Here is a 20,667-nt window from a genome sequence, read left to right on the forward strand (position 1 = left end):
ACATTAAAGTTCATTAATTAGTATATAAAGCAGCAAGAATGATGACTGAGTTTTTGGCTTCCCTTACCAAGAAAGTACAACCATTAATGTTTTTGTATATTTATTACAAAGTGAAGAAGCGATCCGACACAGTCCTTCGCAAATCGATGCCCCCTTTGCAATTTATTAAAATAAAAACAAAACAAAACAGAAAGATACTAAAGAAATTGGACTTCTTTATTATAAGCTGTTCCCTTAAAGAGAATCAGCTTTTCACGCTAGAGATTATCAATATATACATATGTACACTATTTCAAGCAGTAAATATCCTGCCTGGATGACCATATGAGATTCGGGGAATGCAAAAAATTCCACACTGGACACATCACAGATCACAATGTGATTGTTGTGCTGTGTTTGAATAACTCAGTTGCTACTTCATATCTCTTTAAACACAACTATAAAATCTGTTCAAACGCTTTTTGTATCAGGAGATGTTTTTCTGTATCCTGGGAAGTCTTTAACACGTAAGTCTGATGAAATGATAAAATGGGTGCTTGCTCCCTAAGAAACATTAAAAATAAATAAATTCCTTAACGTTAAAAGCGACTATGTCTGAAATTAAAACTTCCCAACAATAATTCAGCTAGACGGCGTCTCATTTCCTTCAGTAACGAAACCCAACACTTGAGCCGCAAAGCTGTCAGCAGTGACATTTTCTGGCAGATGCTCCTTTAGCAAGTCGCTTGCATTAGAAGCGTCATAAGTACCAGTCTCCGCGCTGCCACCTAATTCTCCGAGACCCAGCAACGTAGACATGAATTCGGCCAGCTCAGCCTCTGTCATATGTTCACCTGAGAAAAACAAAATTTGAGCTGAAAATTTGAAATATCAGAGCTAACATCTTTAGAGGTACTCTTTAAGGGCAAAGCCTCACCCTGACACTCAACCAAGAGAGAATTCCCTTCTTTGTGGTAATAGGTTAATTGCCATACCTTTGTTCTGTAACAGAGTCAAAAGTCTGTCACGATCAATCACGAATCCTTCGTCGCTGGGCATACCCAGCTTGGTAAATGCTTCATTTAAGTCAAACGGCGATAAGCCAAACGCAGGGCGATGGTTGACGTAAACTGCCAAAGAACAGAGAGAATACCCATTCTTAACTTTAACATCAGCATTGTCTCGTGAAAGTAGATAGCTGGACGAGCAAGTTAATAACATATAAAATCGATTTGGTGTTACAACTGAAAACAACTGAAAAACAAATACTTACGTTTTATAAATTCACCCAGATCAATCTCATTTACATATTTTCCAGTTGCAACGTAATCTCTGAATTTCACCTCATTGATCATGTCATCAATCTAAGGAGCATACCGATAAGAAAAATTTACGTTACACTGCAAGAAAATCAAAGGCCTTGGAAAAAATGGACGAAATATCATTGGCCTTACCTCTTGTTCCGTGGGATAGTATCCCAAAGCTCGCATGATATACGGCACCTGAGCTAGTGGTACTTTTGTTGATACTTGTCTGGTGTCTGTAGTTTCCACACCTTGACTGAAATACGACACAAACTGGTTAAACTAACGGAATTTCCTGCTCCATCACCCGTAATTCTACAATGCTATAGAAGGTTTAGGCCTTGCGCCTGATTACTCGGAGACAAAGCCTGATAGAACCAGTAACATTTGTCTTCCGATCGCCTTCCCAAAAACGTCAAATGTGGTATGTCTCTCACTTGACTGTTTCGCTCCCAAGATCTCAAAGTTAACCCTCCCTACAAGCCATCATACATTTCTTTGTGAGCTGGTCCTAAGAATTCCGAACTAAATCTTCGCAACATTTCCAAGTTGACAATTATATATATATTCTCATTACCTGTTTGTTTGGCAGTGTATTAAAATTGTAGGTAGAATTTATAGACTATTCCTAAATGTAAGTTCTTATGTGATTCAGGCCGAAGAAGAAATTTAGGCAATCAAATATCATGATGAATTTTTTATTATTATTTTTACCAAGGGTTGGCACTGAAACAAAGAAACTCTTCGAAAATGCCGTCGAAGACTCTTTGGGTAAGTTGCTGCTTTTAATTAGTGGAAAATACCCTGCAAAATGCTCCTGGGAGTCGTCCAAAGGCTAAGTGAAGGGAATATCTCCCGTGACAAATCAAACAGTACAACAAACCTTCTGATCTGGGCGTAATAGAAATAGTCCTCCAATTCAGCGCACAGTTCACCGTCCCGACCTCCTTCTAATAAACCGTAAAACGGAACCAGGCCCTCACCGCCGAGCGTGGCAGAAGCTTCCAACGCACTGAAAAAGAATAAAGCCACTTTCACTTTTAGCTATAATGATTAAGTGTTAAGCGAAACCTACACATCCTTCATTAAACATTGAACCTGCATTAAATACAGGCATCAGTCCCAGTAAGTCCTAATTATCTTCTGTAAAATGAATCTGTATTAAGTACATTTAGTGATCTCGTTTAAAGTGAAAGAAGCGAGGGTCCCTTGTGTCCCCCACACACACAGGTTCCAGAGAAAGCAAAAAAAAAAAGAATTTCGCAAAAACCGTTTTCAAAGTACATTAAGTACTAAATAATTTGGATATATCAACAAAGTTGAAATGGTAAATTGGCCACCGTAACGATTACAAAAGCTGACGTTTCGAGCGTTAGCTCTTCGTCGGAGCGAATAGAGGAATTGTGGGTTGTGTGTGCTTTTAAAGGCAGAAAAGCACACACAACCCACAATTCCTCTATTCGCTCCGACGAAGGGCTAACGCTCGAAACGTCAGCTTTTGTAATCGTTACGGTGGCCAATTTACCATTTCAACTTTGTTGATATATCCAAATTATTTCGTTACTCCCACCGACGCAGCCCCAAACAGTTTCTTTCGAAACTATCAGCCTTTATTCATTAAGTACTAAGCCTTTTTCCAGAAGTCATTTTGTAGTCTTTGTGAAACCACCCTTCGAAACTATCTCACTCATTACAGCGCCCCTTTGTCCTCCGCCCTTTTTAGCTGAACCTTAATTAAACTGTGTTGTCAATAATTATGTCCGTAACTACATCCCCAGAAAATTCCTACACTGGTCCCAATAAAGTTAATCAACTGCGAGTGCAAGAATTCAATTAATACTTACTCCAGGTTGATTTCCCACATTAACACACTACAGTCCTCGCCACCAGCTGTGAAAACATACTTCCCATCATATGAAGAAACCAAGTTAGACACCTTGCATTAAAAAGAAAATGTAGAAAAGACATTATCAGCTCAAAGCTAAACTTGATTCCAGACGACTAACTAAATAAATTGCAGTTGAATTTATTAAAGAGCAATACTTCAAAAATACACTTACACCCTCTGGGTGCGCGATCAGCGCCATAGTCTTATGCGGATTGCCATCTAATGGTAGACATTGAAGACCAACCTGAAAGCATTGAGATAGATAAGGGATTCAATTATGGGCTCGTTTCCGTTAGTAAATGAGCAGTAATCAAATCAGTAATCAAAGTTTAATGTCTTTACGTGGGGCATGGTTACCCATATTGCCCGAGCCAGAGGCTCATGTATGAAACGCAAGACAACAACCCACCCATCCCACCTCAGGGGAGGACATCCATCACACAGTAATCTCGTGCGTGGGAAATTAACGTCTCCTACCCCTAACCCTACAAGAGACGGGACATCCATTTATTCGTCCCTATCCGAGAAGACTAAAATATCTAAACCATTTCTTGATGTTATAGAAAGGCAGCATATTCTTAATTATTTTAAGACCTTAAGTGTTGGTCCGGCCGGGGCTCGAACCCTCGACCTCCCGCACATCAATCCAGCGCTCTATCCATTGAGCTAACCGGGAGGCGGTTATGAGGAGAGACCCTAATGACAGATAGTTTGGGAGGAGGAGTACATAAATACCAAAGAGGTGAAAATCTCTTACCTTGTCCACTGTAATGTAAGCGAGATATCGTGATAGTCTTTCTTCGTGAGCTGGTAACACGATTAGTCTGAAAATAAAACAAAAAATATTTTGTGCATTTGACAAGGAAAGGGAGTATTTGAAACGAAAAAGTAAACGTATGTAAAATTGAAATTTGGCCAAGAGTGGGACGAACTGTTGAACTAGATTTAGTTTTCAGAGTTTTTCACCTTAAAAAAGGCATACAATCTTTCATCATTTGGTGTTAAGTTAAATTACATAATTTTCTAATCGGTCATTAAGGCCTTGAAGGGGTGGTGGGGTGGGGGGGAGGCACTTATGCACTGAAATGCACAAAAACGACTAGAAAGTCACACTATGGAGGATCCTATGAGAATTAACACCCCATTAAACTTTAACACTAAATTTTACCATTCCCTCCCCCAGTTCCGAGGGGCTACGACATACAATTCTATAGGAGAGTATAACGACGATTACCACGAGGATGATAATGACGATGACAACGATGACCATAACGATGATGCTGATTACAATAACAACGAGGACGATACTGATAATAATGACGATGAAAACAAAACAAAAATTGAAATACACTTTTCAGCGCAGCTAGGCCCATGTTGTCTCCTTTCTGTCTTTAAGGGGTTTCTACGAGAGGAATTTGTTATGGCTCCGTGTGTGACACTGATTGTTTAATTTTCCCTCTCAGTCTTGTATGTCCAGCTCTTACCTTCTCAGTGGAGTGCCATATGTTGGTCCTAGCAGCGTCTGTCTGCACATCTTCGTGGTTGAGTTAAACAGTTTTAATTTGAACTGTGATTAAGAAAAACAGAAATAATAACAGAGACTCAAAATCAGATCGTGTGGAATATGAAAACACCATGACTACACCTCCATAAATAAGCAAAAAAGTGAATATTCAAATACATTCTACAGCTCATACTGTTACTGCACATTATTTACTTCCCAAATTATCTACTGCCTGAAATAGGCCAGCTAAAACATCTATATTCCATGTTGTTACGCCTCTGTCCAGTTAGAGATCACACTCACCGCACCTGATCTCTCTCTAAGACATTTTAAAACTGCCTGCAACGTTGGGACAAAGCAAAATTGTATATTTTTTTGTAACACTACCGCTTATGCCAATGATCGATCGTAGGTAATGACTAATCACAGCCTGCACAGTGTTCAGTTCATTGTATGATAATGAATAGCTGCACAGAAACATGGAATCTATTTGTTTCGTGTAATAAAAACAATTATAATTGCCAATGGTCATCAATGGGTTTGCACTCTATCCATATAACTATATTCAACAATTTGATAAGATAATTTATGATGCGTGAATAAATATCTTAACTGAAACTTTTTCAAATATAAGTATATACCTGATCGTTGGCGACAACTAGGAAATTTTCCTTGACAATTGGTGGATACCAAGTGAAACACTGTGGTACTGCACTTTGTTCAATTCTCTCTGAACTGATGAGACGGAGGTCATCTGTGCTGCTGTTCAGGAGATCATACTCCACCTAATACACAAAACACAAAGAACTTTAATGTGAAAAAGGAGCAGCGTTTTGAGTAAAATTTCTAAGCACTAAACTAGAACAAAATATTGACCAGAATCCATATATAGTTTGCTTGGATATTAAAGAGCATAACAAGTGATCCCATACATACCAACACTCTATCTTGGCCCAGGGAAAGTAACCGAGGGATATCACTGTCCAGAGCTATCCCAAAGGAAATGTCTGCAAAAAGGTGAAATAACCTTTGAAATATAGTCAGGATAAATAACCAGCTGCCCTGCAGAAAATGGAGGGTTGGTGCCTGTGCAGGGTCTCTACAGGCTTCTACTGTGTCCAGCTAGCCTCCAGTTAGAATACCACACCCATGATTAACAGTCCCTGTAACTAAATGATGAGCCCCAATTCTAGGAACTTGGCACTTGCCAACACTAATTAGACAGGTGGGAGGAGAGGAAAAGGAAATAGGGCAGGGACTGAGGACGAAGAAAACTTCTGCAAAATCATACTGGATGACTGAAAAGCCATGGCTTAAATTGTTGTTTTAAAGCACTGAAGAATGAAGTCTGATGGAGACCTCAGCCTTCATGAATCATATAGAAAGCAAGCCACCACTCACTTACCTTGTATTGTTTTATAGTGAGCTCTCTGTTTACCAATATAAACCCAAGGTTGGTCCGAGTTATCCATCTGTGCTTTGAAAACAGTAACACAGCGGTCTAAATCCTGTTTAAGACAAAATCACGACTGTGAACCCAAGTTGGACAACGGCAACTTCTTAGAAGTATGTAACTCCTAGCTTATAGCTTATTAAGTGGAATACATGATTGGGCTGGGTACATTATCTCCCAAGTTTATGTGACAGAATTACAATCTTTACCAAAATTAATGTGTTAGAAAACCTTTCACCACGATTGCATTAGAAACTAAAAATGAGGGAGCAGACCCTTTTTACTTTTTCGTTGAGCAAAATGGTAAAATAAAAATATGTTTCAATCTTTGGGGATATGAAAGAGCAGACTCATGTGCAAAAATAATGTTTTTCTCCACAGTGGTCAGAGTTCAAAGTCAGAGAAATTTCAGTCAAAACACTTACAGTTCTTTGAATTCCTTTTTTCTTTTTTAAATTGCAATATCTAACATTATTTTGGAAATACTCACACATGTGGCCAAATAGTTGGAATCATGAGAGAATTTGATATTAGTGACACAATCATGGCAGTGATTGAAAACAGCAAGGCCATCACTGTGCCCTTCTTCCTTCAACAGCAATCCATCTAAGACATGCACATTACCATTGGTAAATCCAATAGCTACAAGAAAAAAAAAAAAGAACAGTATCATTTCAAGTAGCAAATCACTTTCACTGGCACTGAGGTGAATAATTATTTTTAGGTACAGGTCACACACAGATAGCTTATGCTGGCAATATACCAAGTTTTCACAAGCACTTCTTTCTCTTTGCCTGCTAGGAGGTGAACATTACTTGCTTATCAATTCCAAACTAGCCAATCAGCAAGCACAAAAAAACATTATTCACCCATTTGGTACATGTATACTCAGTAGAGTTGTTTCATTGACACTGGCCAAAAGGATCCAAAAAAGGGACAAAATGTTACTAAATAGTGCAATCAAATCATTCCAAAGGAAACTTTAAATCTTGCCAATTCCACCAACCTAAAAGATCTCCAGAGGGATTAAAGGTCATGCACTGGATCATCAGTTGACGCTGGTCGAAAACTCGACTCGCCAACAGTTCTCTGTTAGATAAAGAAAAAAAAAACAGAAAAAATATCGCTAGAATGTGATGAAATACTCAACTTGTTTCAAAATGATTATCCAAAAAGTTGCTTCCTTGTATTTTAAGAATATAATTATAACTTATAAAAAAATATGTGAACAAACTTACTTTTTCTCATAATCCCAAAGCTGTAGTAGGCCTGAATAACTTCCAATACACAACCTTGGTCTGAAAAATCAAACATGTTAATATTGCTTGTCTCTACGAAAGAAAACCATAAATAAATTATAAATCTGTGGAAGAAATCTATATGGGAATTTGACAATCGTTGTTAACAAATAAAAAGGGTCATAGGGTGGTATTGAAGAAGGTTTTGAAAGTGTTATTTTAATTAATGTAAAAATGGTTTGGATAGATGGCGCTAAATTCATACTTTCCATAACCAGTTGCCACTCCCTGATTCTGTTTCTTATAATTATATATATATATATAACAAAGTATTTGGTTGTTCAGAAATAACTACGGATTGGAGGATTTTCAAAGCACAAGTGGCCTTATGAAATTAAATTCTTAACATTAGTAAGAGTACACAATTACTGTAAGTGTAAATATGACATGTATTACATGAGATTCCAATAACTTACCCAGAAGGGTGGCAAGCTATGGCATGAGTGTCACTATCATGCTCCCTACGGACAAACTAGAATCAACAAGAGGAAAATTCTTAAGGTTAACCATAACTAATTTCACGGGTAATTTGATCTCAAAATGCAAGATACCTGAAGTTAAGGGGACAACACACACACTGCCTCTGTTACAAAATACATGTATACAATAAATGGTGTTAAACGCCAACGCAATACAAACTAGAAATAGTGCATTACTGTATACAATTCCTTAGAAAGAAGTAGGAAACTGTACCTGTAGTTTACTCCCATCAGTGGCAAAATGAGCAATGTTAGTAGTTGATGTGCTAATCAAGAAATCATTTACTACAAATGGTACAGCATCCAAAGTAGAGCTGGGAGGATAGTTTGCTTGAACTTGAGGAGTTCTATAGAAATTTTAAAAAAATCACAAATATTAGAATAACGAGAAATGACATATCTAAGTTAAAAGTCATCAACTTTCTTATCAAACATCAAGAATGTCACATATACTAGTCAGTTGCTTGATAAGAAAATAAAATTTCATTTAAAAACCATTCTCTAATTTCAATAACTGGTTTCAAAAAATATTTGCAAAAATTATTTTCTGGACTATCAAATGCTGTAAAAAATTTTATAAAAATTAAAACATTCCTGACATGTATGAGAGTTTCAAAGTTTAATAGACAATTTTGGAAATGACGCTCAGATTAAGAGTTTATAAATCAAATAAAACCTATAAATATAAGTTTATAGTCATCACCGCAAGAACATAATTTTATCTAATTCCATGGCTACAACAATTGAAGAATTCACAACAGCTTGTATGTCAAGGCTGTGCTCTAAGGAAAATTGAATGGAGCCCAATGCTCTGAAAATGTGAAATCCAGGGTGTCCAGCATATGAAAAAACTAAAATTCCTGAGTCACCCAAGAGCAAAAGTAAAGCACCAGGGGCCACTGGGTACTGCTAGACCACAGCCTTGGTATTCACCACAGAGAAGACATCATGTATGAATGAGACTACTACACTTAAAAATTAATCAGTTTTGAAAGGAAGAACAAAATTAAATGTTCAAGGGCATAAGATCATTATTGAAGGGATTTCTATGTTTACTTATTATAATAACTTGGGTAAATACTTTGGAAAGTCTAAACCATCAAATGGTTTTAGTTATCAATTGTATATGATAATCATTATTGGTTCCATTTGACACTTACTGTGTATCAGCTATCTTTGGTGAGTAAGAAAATGATACTGCATTGATTGGCCCTGCATTGAAGTGCTTATACCTATCAAGGCAGATAAAGATGCATGTGTCCAATGACAATGAATTGATCAATGAAGAAAACAATAACAATGGTGATCATGACTGACAATAATTAATGTGATAATCATTATCAAAGGATAATAATCATGATAATTATAAATATCACGATAAGACTATCAAATTATAATTATGCATAACTATATATATACATTCAGTAACTATAATTGAGCATGACTGCTTAAAGCTTCACTGCCCTACAGCCATCATACGATTTTTAGTAAGTGCTTACTGACTGAGTTGGGTTTGAACACACAAGAAATTATTTGGCTCTCAGCCACAAGATATGCACTAAGGGCAGCAAGGTCCAAATATTATACCATGGAACCAAAAAATTCCCCATTGGCCCTTTCATTCAGTCATTGCAAATCATTAGAAAACTGCTCTGCAAGTAACATTTTTGAGAGTATGATAAATTAATTTCAGACTGAAGTAAACTTTTAGTAGTACTGTCAGACAGTAGTATCACAAATCAAGAGTTGTAAGTTAGTTACTGACCATAATTATGTAGTATTGTAATGATTATGCAATATACATGTAGAGTGTTAGTATTTTATGGCTAGCATTGTGATTTACTGCTGCAATGTAATTGAAATGATAATTTTAAATGAAATTGAAAAGGATCATTTCATACCAGTTAGTGAGCCTAAGCTGTTGATCAAGAAATCTCACATGACCTGCCACATCTCCTGTTACAATGAACCTAAAAAAAGAATTTAATATTTAATCTTGTTACATCACTCACAGCACCTGTGGGCAAGATAAAACGAATCCTGTGTTCTTATTGGCTATATACCCATGCGAGCAAGATGGGACCATCTTGCCTGCTCAGGACTGCATGCCCACATTGATCCCCGGCATGAAAAAAATTGAATTAGAACTATGTTCGTAAATCTTTGACATTTTTGGTGATGGAAACGCAAAAACCAGCAGAAGATAGTCAAAACGAAGAAAACAGAAATGACTCTCGTGAGTTTGTTGTGCTACAAACACAGTTGGCTTTCTTTCCTGGCTCTCCTAGTAAACAAGTCATTCTTATAATAAATCCTTTATTAACCAGGCTTGTTCAGTCAAAATGGCTGTATAATTAACCTCGTTCTTTTTTCGCATTTTTATGGACCTCGACTTTGTCTCGGTCCATAAAATGTAAAAAAGAACCCAGCCAATATCCAGCCATCCTTGACTCCACGCTTGGTTAATATTGCATATTATGGTAATTGTGAAGAAGAGCTCCCCAAAAAACCTGTCGGCCGACTGTCGGCCGACTGTCGGCCGACAGTTGACCGACAGGCGGCCGACAGTCTACCGACAGGTTAAGAAAAAAGAAAAATTGTGTAAAAAACGAACAGTTAACGTGACATAACAATCCGTAATGGCGCCTGTGTAAGGGTCAACAAAGTTCTCCGACAAGGTACCGACAGGTTACCGACACATTACCAACAGTCGGCCGACTGTCGGCCGACTGGCGGCCGACAGGTAGCCTATATTTCAGGCAAAACCTGTCGGCCGACAGACGACCAACTGTCGGCCGACTGTCGGCCGACAGTTGGTCGTCTGTCGGCCGACTGTCGGCCGACAGGTTTTTTGGGGAGCTCTTCTTCACAATTACCCATATTATATTCACTCAAAAAAGAAATATTCATAATTAAAGAGGTCAGCTGCACAGGTACAGGTACCAGCTGTAACTCCTTTTGATAAATGAAGTCACTTTGCACTGGGACATGCGCATCAGAGGCCTTGAACTTAAAATGATCTACACCTTTTGATAACAGTTCATTACCTGTTAGTAGTTGTGAGTAGTGTAAGAGCTTTCTCCTGCAACTTCACAATCTTGAATGCTTTTCTGTTGCATTTTAAGTCCCCTCCAGTATGTTCCCAAACCACTATGTTGCCACAACTTGTTGCTGTGAGGGCTCTAGGGGACTGGAGCTGAAAAATGGACTGGCTATAGAGCCCAACACTCCGATTGAAATCCTGCAATAAGTAAATAAACCCTTTTTGATTTAAGTTTAAGTAAATACCTCTGCTATAATAAATTTAAAACCTGAAAAAGTCTAATCAACCTGCTACCATGCTGGGCATCTGGTCATTCTAGAGCTTCAACTGTATCCAGCCAGACCCCAAAAAAACAGCCACTACAAGACTATTCAGTAATTCAAAGATCCAGCTGCAAGGTACTGAGTCATTCCAACAATCATACACCTGTAAAAGCCTGTTACATTTGAGGCAGTTAACTTCAAGTTAACTGTAATGTCACCCAATCAGATTTACATATTAAGCATACTTAAAGTCATCCTCGGAGACCCAGGGGCTGAGTCGATTTCAAGTTAGGGCATGAAGAGCCCCTGGGGACATTGTCTTACAAGACTAGTTCCAAACGGTCGCACTCGTTCTGCCATCTGATTGGTACCAGAAAATCTTTGTGTTTTTCTGCCCAATCAGAGTGAAGTGTGCTTTAGAGTCCTTTCGTGTGTTTTAACACGGACATATACTAGTAGCTCAGTTGCTCGCTATGTTTGTCTGGACCTTGCGACGGAGATTTGCTTGAGGTGAAAAGTTTCAGTCTCAGCACACAATGTAAGAGAAGTCGATCAGATTGTCCGCGAAAATCTTACCGGAAATTATACTGAATACTTTCGCAGGTATCACTAGAGAACGTGTTTTAAAGTTTGCGAGGTTTGTATAAAACACGATGATTGCAGTCATTGATATGTCGCTTTAAACGTTAAAGGAGATTTAAGCTTAAATCTTTCTAGATTTTTTGCATAATTTGCTGTGACTGAAACTTTGCCAATCCCATGAAGTTATTTCGTCCCATGGGCCACGCAGTTATGTCGAGCAACTGGCGCATTCGCCTACGTAGCTTTCTGTTTTCTGTGCGCGCCAAAATCTAATCTTAGTAGTAAAGACAATACGGCCAAGGTTGCAGAGAACGTCGAGTTCGTGGACGACCTCCAGCAAGTGCTAAGAGAAAGCTTAGCTGTGTTTCCGGTTAGCTAATTAAAATCTGAACAAAAACTTATTAACGAGAACATCGCGGGAAGGAGAGATGTTTTCAAGCAGTTACCGATGGGCTTTGGAAAGAGTTTAATCTTTCAACTGCTGCCTAGAGTGTTGAAATTCTTGAGCCAGGAAGGCCACGGATTCTCTTCTTGTCCCTTGGTCATTGTCATTTCACCTCTTAGGTCGATTGTTTAAGACCAAGTTAAATACCTTTGATCATTGGAAATCGATCCGATGCTGTTTTCAGTGGGAAAAACAAAACCAAAGACCAAGAAATTTTGGATGGAAAGGGCGGGTTTACTTTATTGCAAATGTCAGCTTAGTAGAACAGGATCATCTACCCACATCTAATAAGCAAAAGTTTCCACGCTCAGCTTTTCTTTTTTTTCAAGCGAAGATGAGATTAGATTTTGGCACGCACAGAAAGTTGCGCAAGAACCAGTTGCTCGACGAAATAACTTCCTGGGATTGGCAAAGTTTTAGTCACAGCAAATTATGCAAAAAATCTAGAAAGATTTAAGCTTGAATCTCGTTTAACGTTTAAAGCGACATATCAATGACTGCAACCATCGTGTTGTGTACAAACCTCGCAAACTTTAAAACACGTTCTCTAGTGATACCTGCGGAAGTATTCAGTACAATTTCTGATAAGATTTTCGCGGACATGATGGATTTCTCTTACATTGTGCGCTGAGACTGAAACTTTTCACCTCAAGTAAATCTCCGTCGCACGGTCCAAACAAACAAAGCGAGCAACTGAGCTACTAGTATATGTCCGTGTTAAAACACACGAAAGGACTCTAAAGCACACTTCACTCTGATTGGGCAGAAAAACACAAAGCTTTTCTGGCACCAATCAGATGGCAGAACGACTGCGACCGTTTGGAACTAGTCTTGTAAGACAATGTCCCCAGGGGCTCTCCGTGCCCTAACTTGAAATCGACTCAGCCCCTGGGTCTCCGAGGATGACTTAAAGTTAGAGTAATTAATTCATACTTAAAATAAGTTTTTTGGCGAAATTATTTTGACACATACTCTCCAAAAGAAGCCACAAAAATTTAAACAAAAGACCATTCATCATACCTTGTCTGTGAGAGGTGGGGCAACAAACTCTAATGTCTTCTCATTCTGAAATTTAATGAAGAATGTTTAATATTTTTCAAAATACTTCACTATACAGTACAGAATCTAATTTATTGTCAAGAAACTCTTGAGGGAAAAAAAAAAGAGCTCTGGAACCCAAAGGTCAGGTGGAAAAACAATATATATCGACAGGTAATTTAATAACTAACATGTACCATTCAAGGTGTAAAAATAATTTATTTAGATAATCGTCAACACTCAAGCCCTGGATTGTTCCATTCCCCTTGAGCAAAACATACTCTGCTGTCATGGAATCAGCTACTAAAATATTTCTGAGAGAAACATTTTCTGACTTACCCACTGATAAAAAATAACTTGAGACTCACTGTTACTGACAAGTTCAGTTGTATCCTCTGGGTTGAAAGTGATGTAAGTCTGTGAATATAAAAAATATTTGGACTAAACTGGAACTTACCCTGAAAAGGAGAAGTACATTTCACTGCACAACTGAGTTAAAATATCTTCAAAAATACAAGTAACATCATATGGCTCCATGAATAGATATAGAAAGACAAGCAAAAAATTGAAGGGGTCCACACCACGTAAAATTGGTATCCAAAGCACACCACAGTTATTGAGTAACATTTTTAATGTTGTTGGCAAGGTAACATTTTTACCTGTTTTCCAAAGTCATCACCAAGCACAACAGAACACATCGGCATGTCACCATTAACTGTCCAATCCCACACAGATACAGTCTAATAAACAACCAAATGAATAAAAAAGGTTATTTTTAAAGCCATAATCAACCTGTGCAGGATAATTTGATAATCATATTAATTTTGTAGATTGAAAATATTTATATTTCTTGGACCAAAAACGATTTCAAACTAGATGATTTCAATCTTTTTTGGTTGACAGAAAAAGGGGGCATATTAAGGCAAAACCCAAACACGAGAGCTAGCTTGTAGGCTGAACAGATGATGGTGATAAGTGTAGAAGCTACACTGTAGCAGCAGACCACCACTAACCAGCTTTTATTATATAGCTGGTATGTAGTACCCGTGGGCAATACAAAGCAAATCCTGTGTTCTGATTGGCTACCTGAGCGGGTAAGATGGGCCTATATCATCTGCCCGCGGCAGCCTGTTTTGATCCCATGTATGAAAAAAAGTGCCTGGTGTGGACTTATGAATTAAGTTCATAACTTTTGGACAATGTCAGTCAGATGAAATCACAAAAGTAGCAGAAGGCAGTCAAAATAAAGATCTCACAGAAATGACTCTCAAGGTTTTATTGTGCTATAAACACAGTTGGCTTTCTATCCTGGCTCTCGAAATAAACAAGTCATTCTTGATTCTCATTAAAGTACAATCTCTTTGCTATACAATAAATCCATTATTGACCAATCTTGTTAGATAAAAATGACTGGATGTTAACCTTGTTCTTTCCTCCACTTTTATGGACCTCCACTTCATCCATGAAAATCATGAAAGAAAACTTGACCAATATCCAGCCATATTGACCTCATGCTTGGTCAATAACACATATACATTGAAACCCCCAAATATGTCAAGAGTTAAAGAGAGGTGATTAATTTTGAGCATGGTTATCCATTTGGCACAGAAAGGATCTTTTATTACCTGTGGCAGGGTGCTACTTATTGTGGCAATATATTTAGCATCAGGAGACATGGCAATGGCTGCACAGCCATTAGGGTGAGCTTCAAATATTGTCTGTACTGGAATACTGCAACATAAGAAACACAAATAAAATCACATGTTTTAGTTGATTGTGTCAAGTTAAAATTAGCATCCTTTCAATACCTCTCTAATATTGTTTTAAAGTCGTGGCTTTAAGACCCTCCTCTCCCATGTAATTTAAAATAATATGATTTTCCTCAGAGTGGAAAGGACATCTTTCACAACCACTCACATAAGGCATTCAAATGTTACACTATACCAGCTAGTCTAACCTATCAACATACAAAAGAAAAAGAGTGCTGGAGTTGTCCAGTCTAACCTATCAACATACAATAGAAAAGATTGCTCGAGTTGTCACTATGTTACAATGTGTTACCCTCATAAGATGAAAGGGCATGTCTTTTATTCCAGTATATAAAGCAGTGGGTTTTTTTTTTTGTTAATGGCAAAGGACATTTTGAGGGTTTACAGATATGTAACACTTATGCACTGTTCACGATTTACCGTATATGCAGGGGGCCAGTGGTGTTGTTGAACACTGGCAGTACTGAAAGAGGTATTAAGGGAAGATTTGGGATAGATTATAAGAATAAGAAACAGAGCATTATTTATGTGTCCTGTTCCACTTTCAATTCTGGGCAGGATTGATATCATTAGAAAGAACTTGGTAAGTAAGTGTGTTTCATTTAGCAAATAGACATTGTCTTTTGATTTGTTGTGTGTCTATTGTGTGTCTTTATTGTTCAAAAGATAAAATTACATATCTTATGTTACATCTAATACAGGAAGTACACTTTCACAAAGCTACATTATACTTAAAAACAATTCTATTAAAAAATGTATTCTTAAAACGGTTTGTGCGAATAGCGGGCATGACAGGGGATTTATTTCTCAAATTATACCTCGTGATCTTGGTCTCAGGGAAGTAGGCTCTAAGAGGATGGCTCAGGATAGTTGAAACCTTGCGACAAATTTTGTGATCTTGCGTTTTAAGTAAGTCACCTATCACTAATTTCTTAGATATGTATTTACGTTTAAAACAACGATCTAAAAACTGCTGGGCTATAGTTAGCTCTGACTCAGAGGCCCCATGCACAGATAGAGCATAAGTGATATTAGGTAGGACAATGGAATTAAATAAAACATCTACTTCTGCTTGGCTACATCCTTCCTTGCGGAGGCATCTGATAACGTATAACCCTTTATTAGCTTTACCTAACTTTTCTTTTAGGTGAGTACTGAATTTGCAGTTCGGCTGAAACGTGAGACCAAGAATGGTTATTGTACTAGTCTGAGGTATGCCAAAAATACTTTTGTAAGCCTCGGCAGTGTGACCTTTTTTATACATAATAAGCTCTTTACATTTAGTAGAATTTGAATTCATTCTATTTTGGCTTGCCCACTGTAAAAACTGATTTATTAAGTCTACAGAGTGATCTTTATAATAATATACCGGAGCAATAATCGTACAGTCATCAGCGTATTTGAAACCAAGTGTCTCGTTCCCTAATTTAATTTCCAGATCGTTAAGAAATATATTGAACAAATAAGGTCCTGAAACACTACCCTGGGTTGTGCCCTTGTTAACTGTTTTCCAATTACAGACATGATTCCCGAAAATAACTCTTTGTTTTCTATCTCGCAAAAAACCTAACCACCAGTTTATGATATACGGGTTAAGTGGTAGACTCTTAAGTTTCTCAGCAAGGAGTTGATGGCTCACAGAGTCAAAGGCCTTACTGAAATCCATCGCGAACATCCGCACTGCCTTGCACTTGGGATCATCAAGAAACTTGCAGATCTTATTCTGTATAAGTAGCAGAGCATCTGTGCAGCTCCCTCCTTCTCTATACGCGAATTGACTATTCAACAGCTGTTCTTCTACCGGCCTTTGGGCGTGACAGATTTATTTTGATTACAAGACTCGTGATTGACAATAATTCCATACAGTGATGATTTAAAAGTGTTAACTTGATTTGTGTTTTTCTGATTTCGAATTATAAATGTATTTTTTTTTTATCAAATAATTATTAAAGCTTGGATTAATATTATACAGTCTGTGGTGGTCGTCTGAGCTGACCAGTTTTGAGTAAGGAAACAAAGTGCACAATAAGAAGTTAACCATGTAGGTATATACATCTCTGGTACTTCTTCATTCATAACAAATTAATGTCACTTCTTGTTGATTGTAGAGAGGACAAATGAGCATATTTAAGGTAATATTCTAGGTGACTGGACAACTTTGAGTTCTGTACTTTTTACCCAAATATCTATGGTACACCTTACGTTGTGAGTGAGTCCCAGATAATAACCATACTATCTTTACCACAGTCTGCAGTTGCAACCCACCGTCTATCCTCACTGACACATGTACAAGAAATGGCATTACACTGAAGAAAGAATTAATATGGTAACAATCAAGTCAGTTTACTGCATATGCTCTAAAAATTCCTTAGGGGGGAGGGAGGGGGTAACAGAATGTTAACATAACTGCACAAGTTGATCTGTGGGAAAAATCTCCTATGAAGACTTGGCACTTTCCCAAACATGCTGCAGTTCCCAGGCAAAGGTATATTTTATTGATTGTTTCCTCTCCAGAATAAAAAAATATATATCAAAAGTGCATCTTACATGGCCTTGTAGAAGTTGCTGTTTATTTGCTTCCCAGTCAAACATGATGCCAACATGTGAACATACATAGAATGCCACCTGAAAAAAAGGAAAATGGAAAAATGCATGTTGGTTCAGGGCATCAAGATGAGTGATGGATAAAAGGGACAGAAACATGACAGAATCATAAAAATGCAGGAATCGAAACAGAGACAAGAATATATAATTTTTCACAACATACTGTAGCAGAATTGCAAAGAGGAAAAAAAGAAAGGCATCCTAGATAAAAAAAGAGCAAAAAACATAGTTTGGAAATGTTAGGAAAAAAAAAAGCTCACCCCCCGCTTTTTTTTCACACTGAAGAAAGTAACCAATTTTCCAGGCAAAATCTCTTACAAACACACACCAAATGATCAATTCAAATTTGTCAATTTAGAAATTGCCTTTTCCCTAGAATATTAGCCCGCTCAATGGCAAAAATCAGGTATGAGAGACAGGACAAATCATACTGACGAAGAACAAATTATGGACACGTCGATTCATTTCGTGTCATGCTACATATATAAGTTATGTTATGTTATAGATTTGTGGTAGAGTTTGAAATTTTTCAAGCAACAGCCAAACAAAGTAGCTTTCGTTGTAAATCTAAGATAAAAATCAACCAAAACCAACTAAAACATGATGTCACTATATACTTGGTACCTTTCTACTTCCATTAGATAAATTCTGAACTGGAACATGCCTGTTTACACCAAACGACCAACACATATTCTATGAGAGAAAATAGAAAGCCTTATTCAGCTACATGACTATGAAATAAGTAAGTTTTGTATGGACAAATATACGCCCCGCTGGAAAAACTCACCAAGGATGTCGGAGTAGGTTTCACCTCCTCCACCTCGTCTTCCTCACCATCTACATGCGACGAAGCCGCACTAGCTACGCGCGATTGAGCACCAGACCTTTGTTCTTGGTCTTCTTCCATTATTGAGTTCTCTACACAAAATAATATATGTTTCGGGAAGACCAGAAATTCAAGTAAACATAGAATTTATCACTTATAGTTTACCGAGCTAAAATTCCCGCTCCTTGTTATTACAACCCTGTCAGTTACTATGGTAAGTCTGAGCCCCAAGTCCAACCCGCTGACTAAAAAGAAACTCGGTTAGTGATCCATGTATGACCCCATAAAATGTCCTAAGCTCGGTATATACCTTTCAATGTATTCCAATGTATTCCAATGTATTCCCATGTATTCCAATGTATTCCTACGTATTCCCATGTATTCCTACGTATTCCCATGTATTCCTACGTATTCCCATGTATTATTCCCATGTATTATTCCCATGTATCCTACGTATTCCCATGTATTCCTACGTATTCCCATGTATTATTCCCATGTATCCCACGTATTCCCATGTATTCCAATGTATTCCCATGTATTCCCATGTATTCCAATGTATTCTTATGTATTCCTACGTATTCCCATGTATTCCCACGTATTCCCATGTATTCCCACGTATTCCCATGTATTCTCATGTATTCCAATGTATTCCCACGTATTCCTACCAATGTATTCAAATGTATTCCCATATATTCCCACGTATTCCCATGTATTCTCATGTATTCCAATGTATTCCCACGTATTCCTACGTATTCCCATGTATTCCTATGTATTCCCATGTATTCCCATGTATTCCCATGTATTCCTACTTATTCCCATGTATTCCTACGTATTCCTAGGTATTCCTACGTATTCCCATGTATTCCAATGTATTCCCATGTATTCCCATGTATTCCATTGTATTCCCATGTATTCCCATGTATTCCCATATATTCCTACGTATTCCTGCGTATTCCAATGTATTCCCATGTATTCCTACGTATTCCCATGTATTCCTACATATTCCCACGTATTCTTACGTATTCCCATGTATTCCCATGTATTGCAATGTATTCCCATGTATTCCCGTGTATTCCTATGTATTCCCATGTATTCCAATGTATTCACATGTATTCCCATGTATTCCCATGTATTCCCCTGTATTCCAATGTATTCCCATGTATTCCCATGTATTCCTACGTATTCCTACGTATTTCCATGTATTCCAATGTATTCCCATGTATTCCAATGCATTCCCATGTATTCCCATGTATTCCTACGTATTCCTACGTATTCCTTCGTATTCCCATGTATTCCTACGTATTCCCATGTATTCCCATGTATTCCTATGTATTTATAGCCTTCCAAAAAGATATAATAATAATAATAATAATAATAATAATTATAATGACTTGTTTAAACAGGATTACCAATTCGTTCATCAAAACTGCTATCAATATGTATCCCGTCTCGCAACCTTTGTGCTAAATTGATAGAGATCCCTTACATATGGTTATTTCAGTTTACGAGTAAACCGCCGATAACCCTCAACTTTTTTCTTCCTTAGTTTACTTTTCAATTTCTATGACATTAGCCTTTTTATCCCATGAAAAGAAATAACATCAAATCCGCGCGTGTATTTTTTATTTTGATTGACGAAATAATGAAACTTACAAATGATTAAAAATGCAACGACAACTTTCCATATGAACGTGTATACTTAGTACTATCTGAAGAAATTTTGACAAGTATATTCTCCAAAAGTGGTAGATTGATATTCAAAATATATCAAAATTTAACTTTTGTTTTAAGCATAAACGTTGCGAGTATATAAATTATAAGCATTCTTCACGTGACAGAAAAAAATTTCCGTTCAGGTGTAAACTCTCAACAAACTTTTCCTTCTTTTCAATTAGTGCAACGCTTAATAACGTTTAATTCATTAACAAAAGAGATTTCGTTTCTCAGCTCTTTTAACAGAGAATATTCACCTTACTTTTATTTTCCAGTCTGAACATGAGTACGTTCCTTTTTGAGTTATTTTTTAAAAAAAAATAACTATATGTTAGCGTATAGATTGGTGTATTGTGGTAAAGTGTAACCCGATCAGCGCAATTTGGTGTATCTCTAAGCAATCTGATTGGCGCATCTTTTTTTTAGTGTATCTCAACGCAATGTGATTGGCCCAAGTTTTTGGTGTATCACAAACCAAT

The 20,667-nt window shown here is 37.4% G+C and overlaps 1 protein-coding gene across 2 annotated transcripts; it reads right to left on the bottom strand.

Annotated features, from left to right (window-relative positions):
- Window positions 1-195: 195 nt before the first annotated feature.
- LOC111345392 (cilia- and flagella-associated protein 251) lies at window positions 196-18,726 on the bottom strand. 2 transcript variants are annotated; one of them, XM_088742963.1, is made up of 29 exons: window positions 18,641-18,726; window positions 18,437-18,567; window positions 18,274-18,342; window positions 17,593-17,670; window positions 17,248-17,351; window positions 14,902-15,007; window positions 13,936-14,016; window positions 13,616-13,693; window positions 13,259-13,303; window positions 10,953-11,146; window positions 9,807-9,875; window positions 9,066-9,137; window positions 8,120-8,252; window positions 7,843-7,898; window positions 7,367-7,426; window positions 7,135-7,217; window positions 6,619-6,770; window positions 6,081-6,183; window positions 5,612-5,682; window positions 5,317-5,460; window positions 4,656-4,738; window positions 3,929-3,995; window positions 3,344-3,415; window positions 3,128-3,219; window positions 2,167-2,295; window positions 1,434-1,539; window positions 1,253-1,343; window positions 975-1,109; window positions 196-833 (listed from the first exon to the last, which is right to left on the bottom strand). In XM_088742963.1, the coding sequence occupies exons 2-29, from the start codon at window positions 18,554-18,556 to the stop codon at window positions 622-624; spliced, it is 2,805 nt and encodes a 934-aa protein (XP_088599089.1). In that variant the 5' UTR covers window positions 18,557-18,567; window positions 18,641-18,726; the 3' UTR covers window positions 196-621. The 2 variants fall into 2 exon arrangements, with proteins under 2 accessions (XP_088599089.1, XP_088599088.1); XM_088742962.1 differs by having other exon boundaries at window positions 18,437-18,687.
- Between the last annotated feature and the right edge of the window lie 1,941 nt (window positions 18,727-20,667).

Source organism: Stylophora pistillata, chromosome 13, assembly GCF_964205215.1.
Source record: "Stylophora pistillata chromosome 13, jaStyPist1.2, whole genome shotgun sequence".
Lineage (NCBI taxonomy): Eukaryota > Metazoa > Cnidaria > Anthozoa > Scleractinia > Pocilloporidae > Stylophora > Stylophora pistillata.

Coding starts and splice junctions, on each gene's coding strand:
- LOC111345392 (XM_088742963.1), bottom strand. CDS start 18,556: ATGGAAGAAGACCAAGAACAAAGGTCTGGTGCTCAATCGCGCGTAGCT. Junction 13,694..13,935: donor GTGATGACTTTGGAAAACAG/GTAAAAATGTTA, acceptor TTATATTCACAG/ACTTACATCACTTTCAACCC. Junction 7,427..7,842: donor ATAGCTTGCCACCCTTCTGG/GTAAGTTATTGG, acceptor TTGATTTTTCAG/ACCAAGGTTGTGTATTGGAA.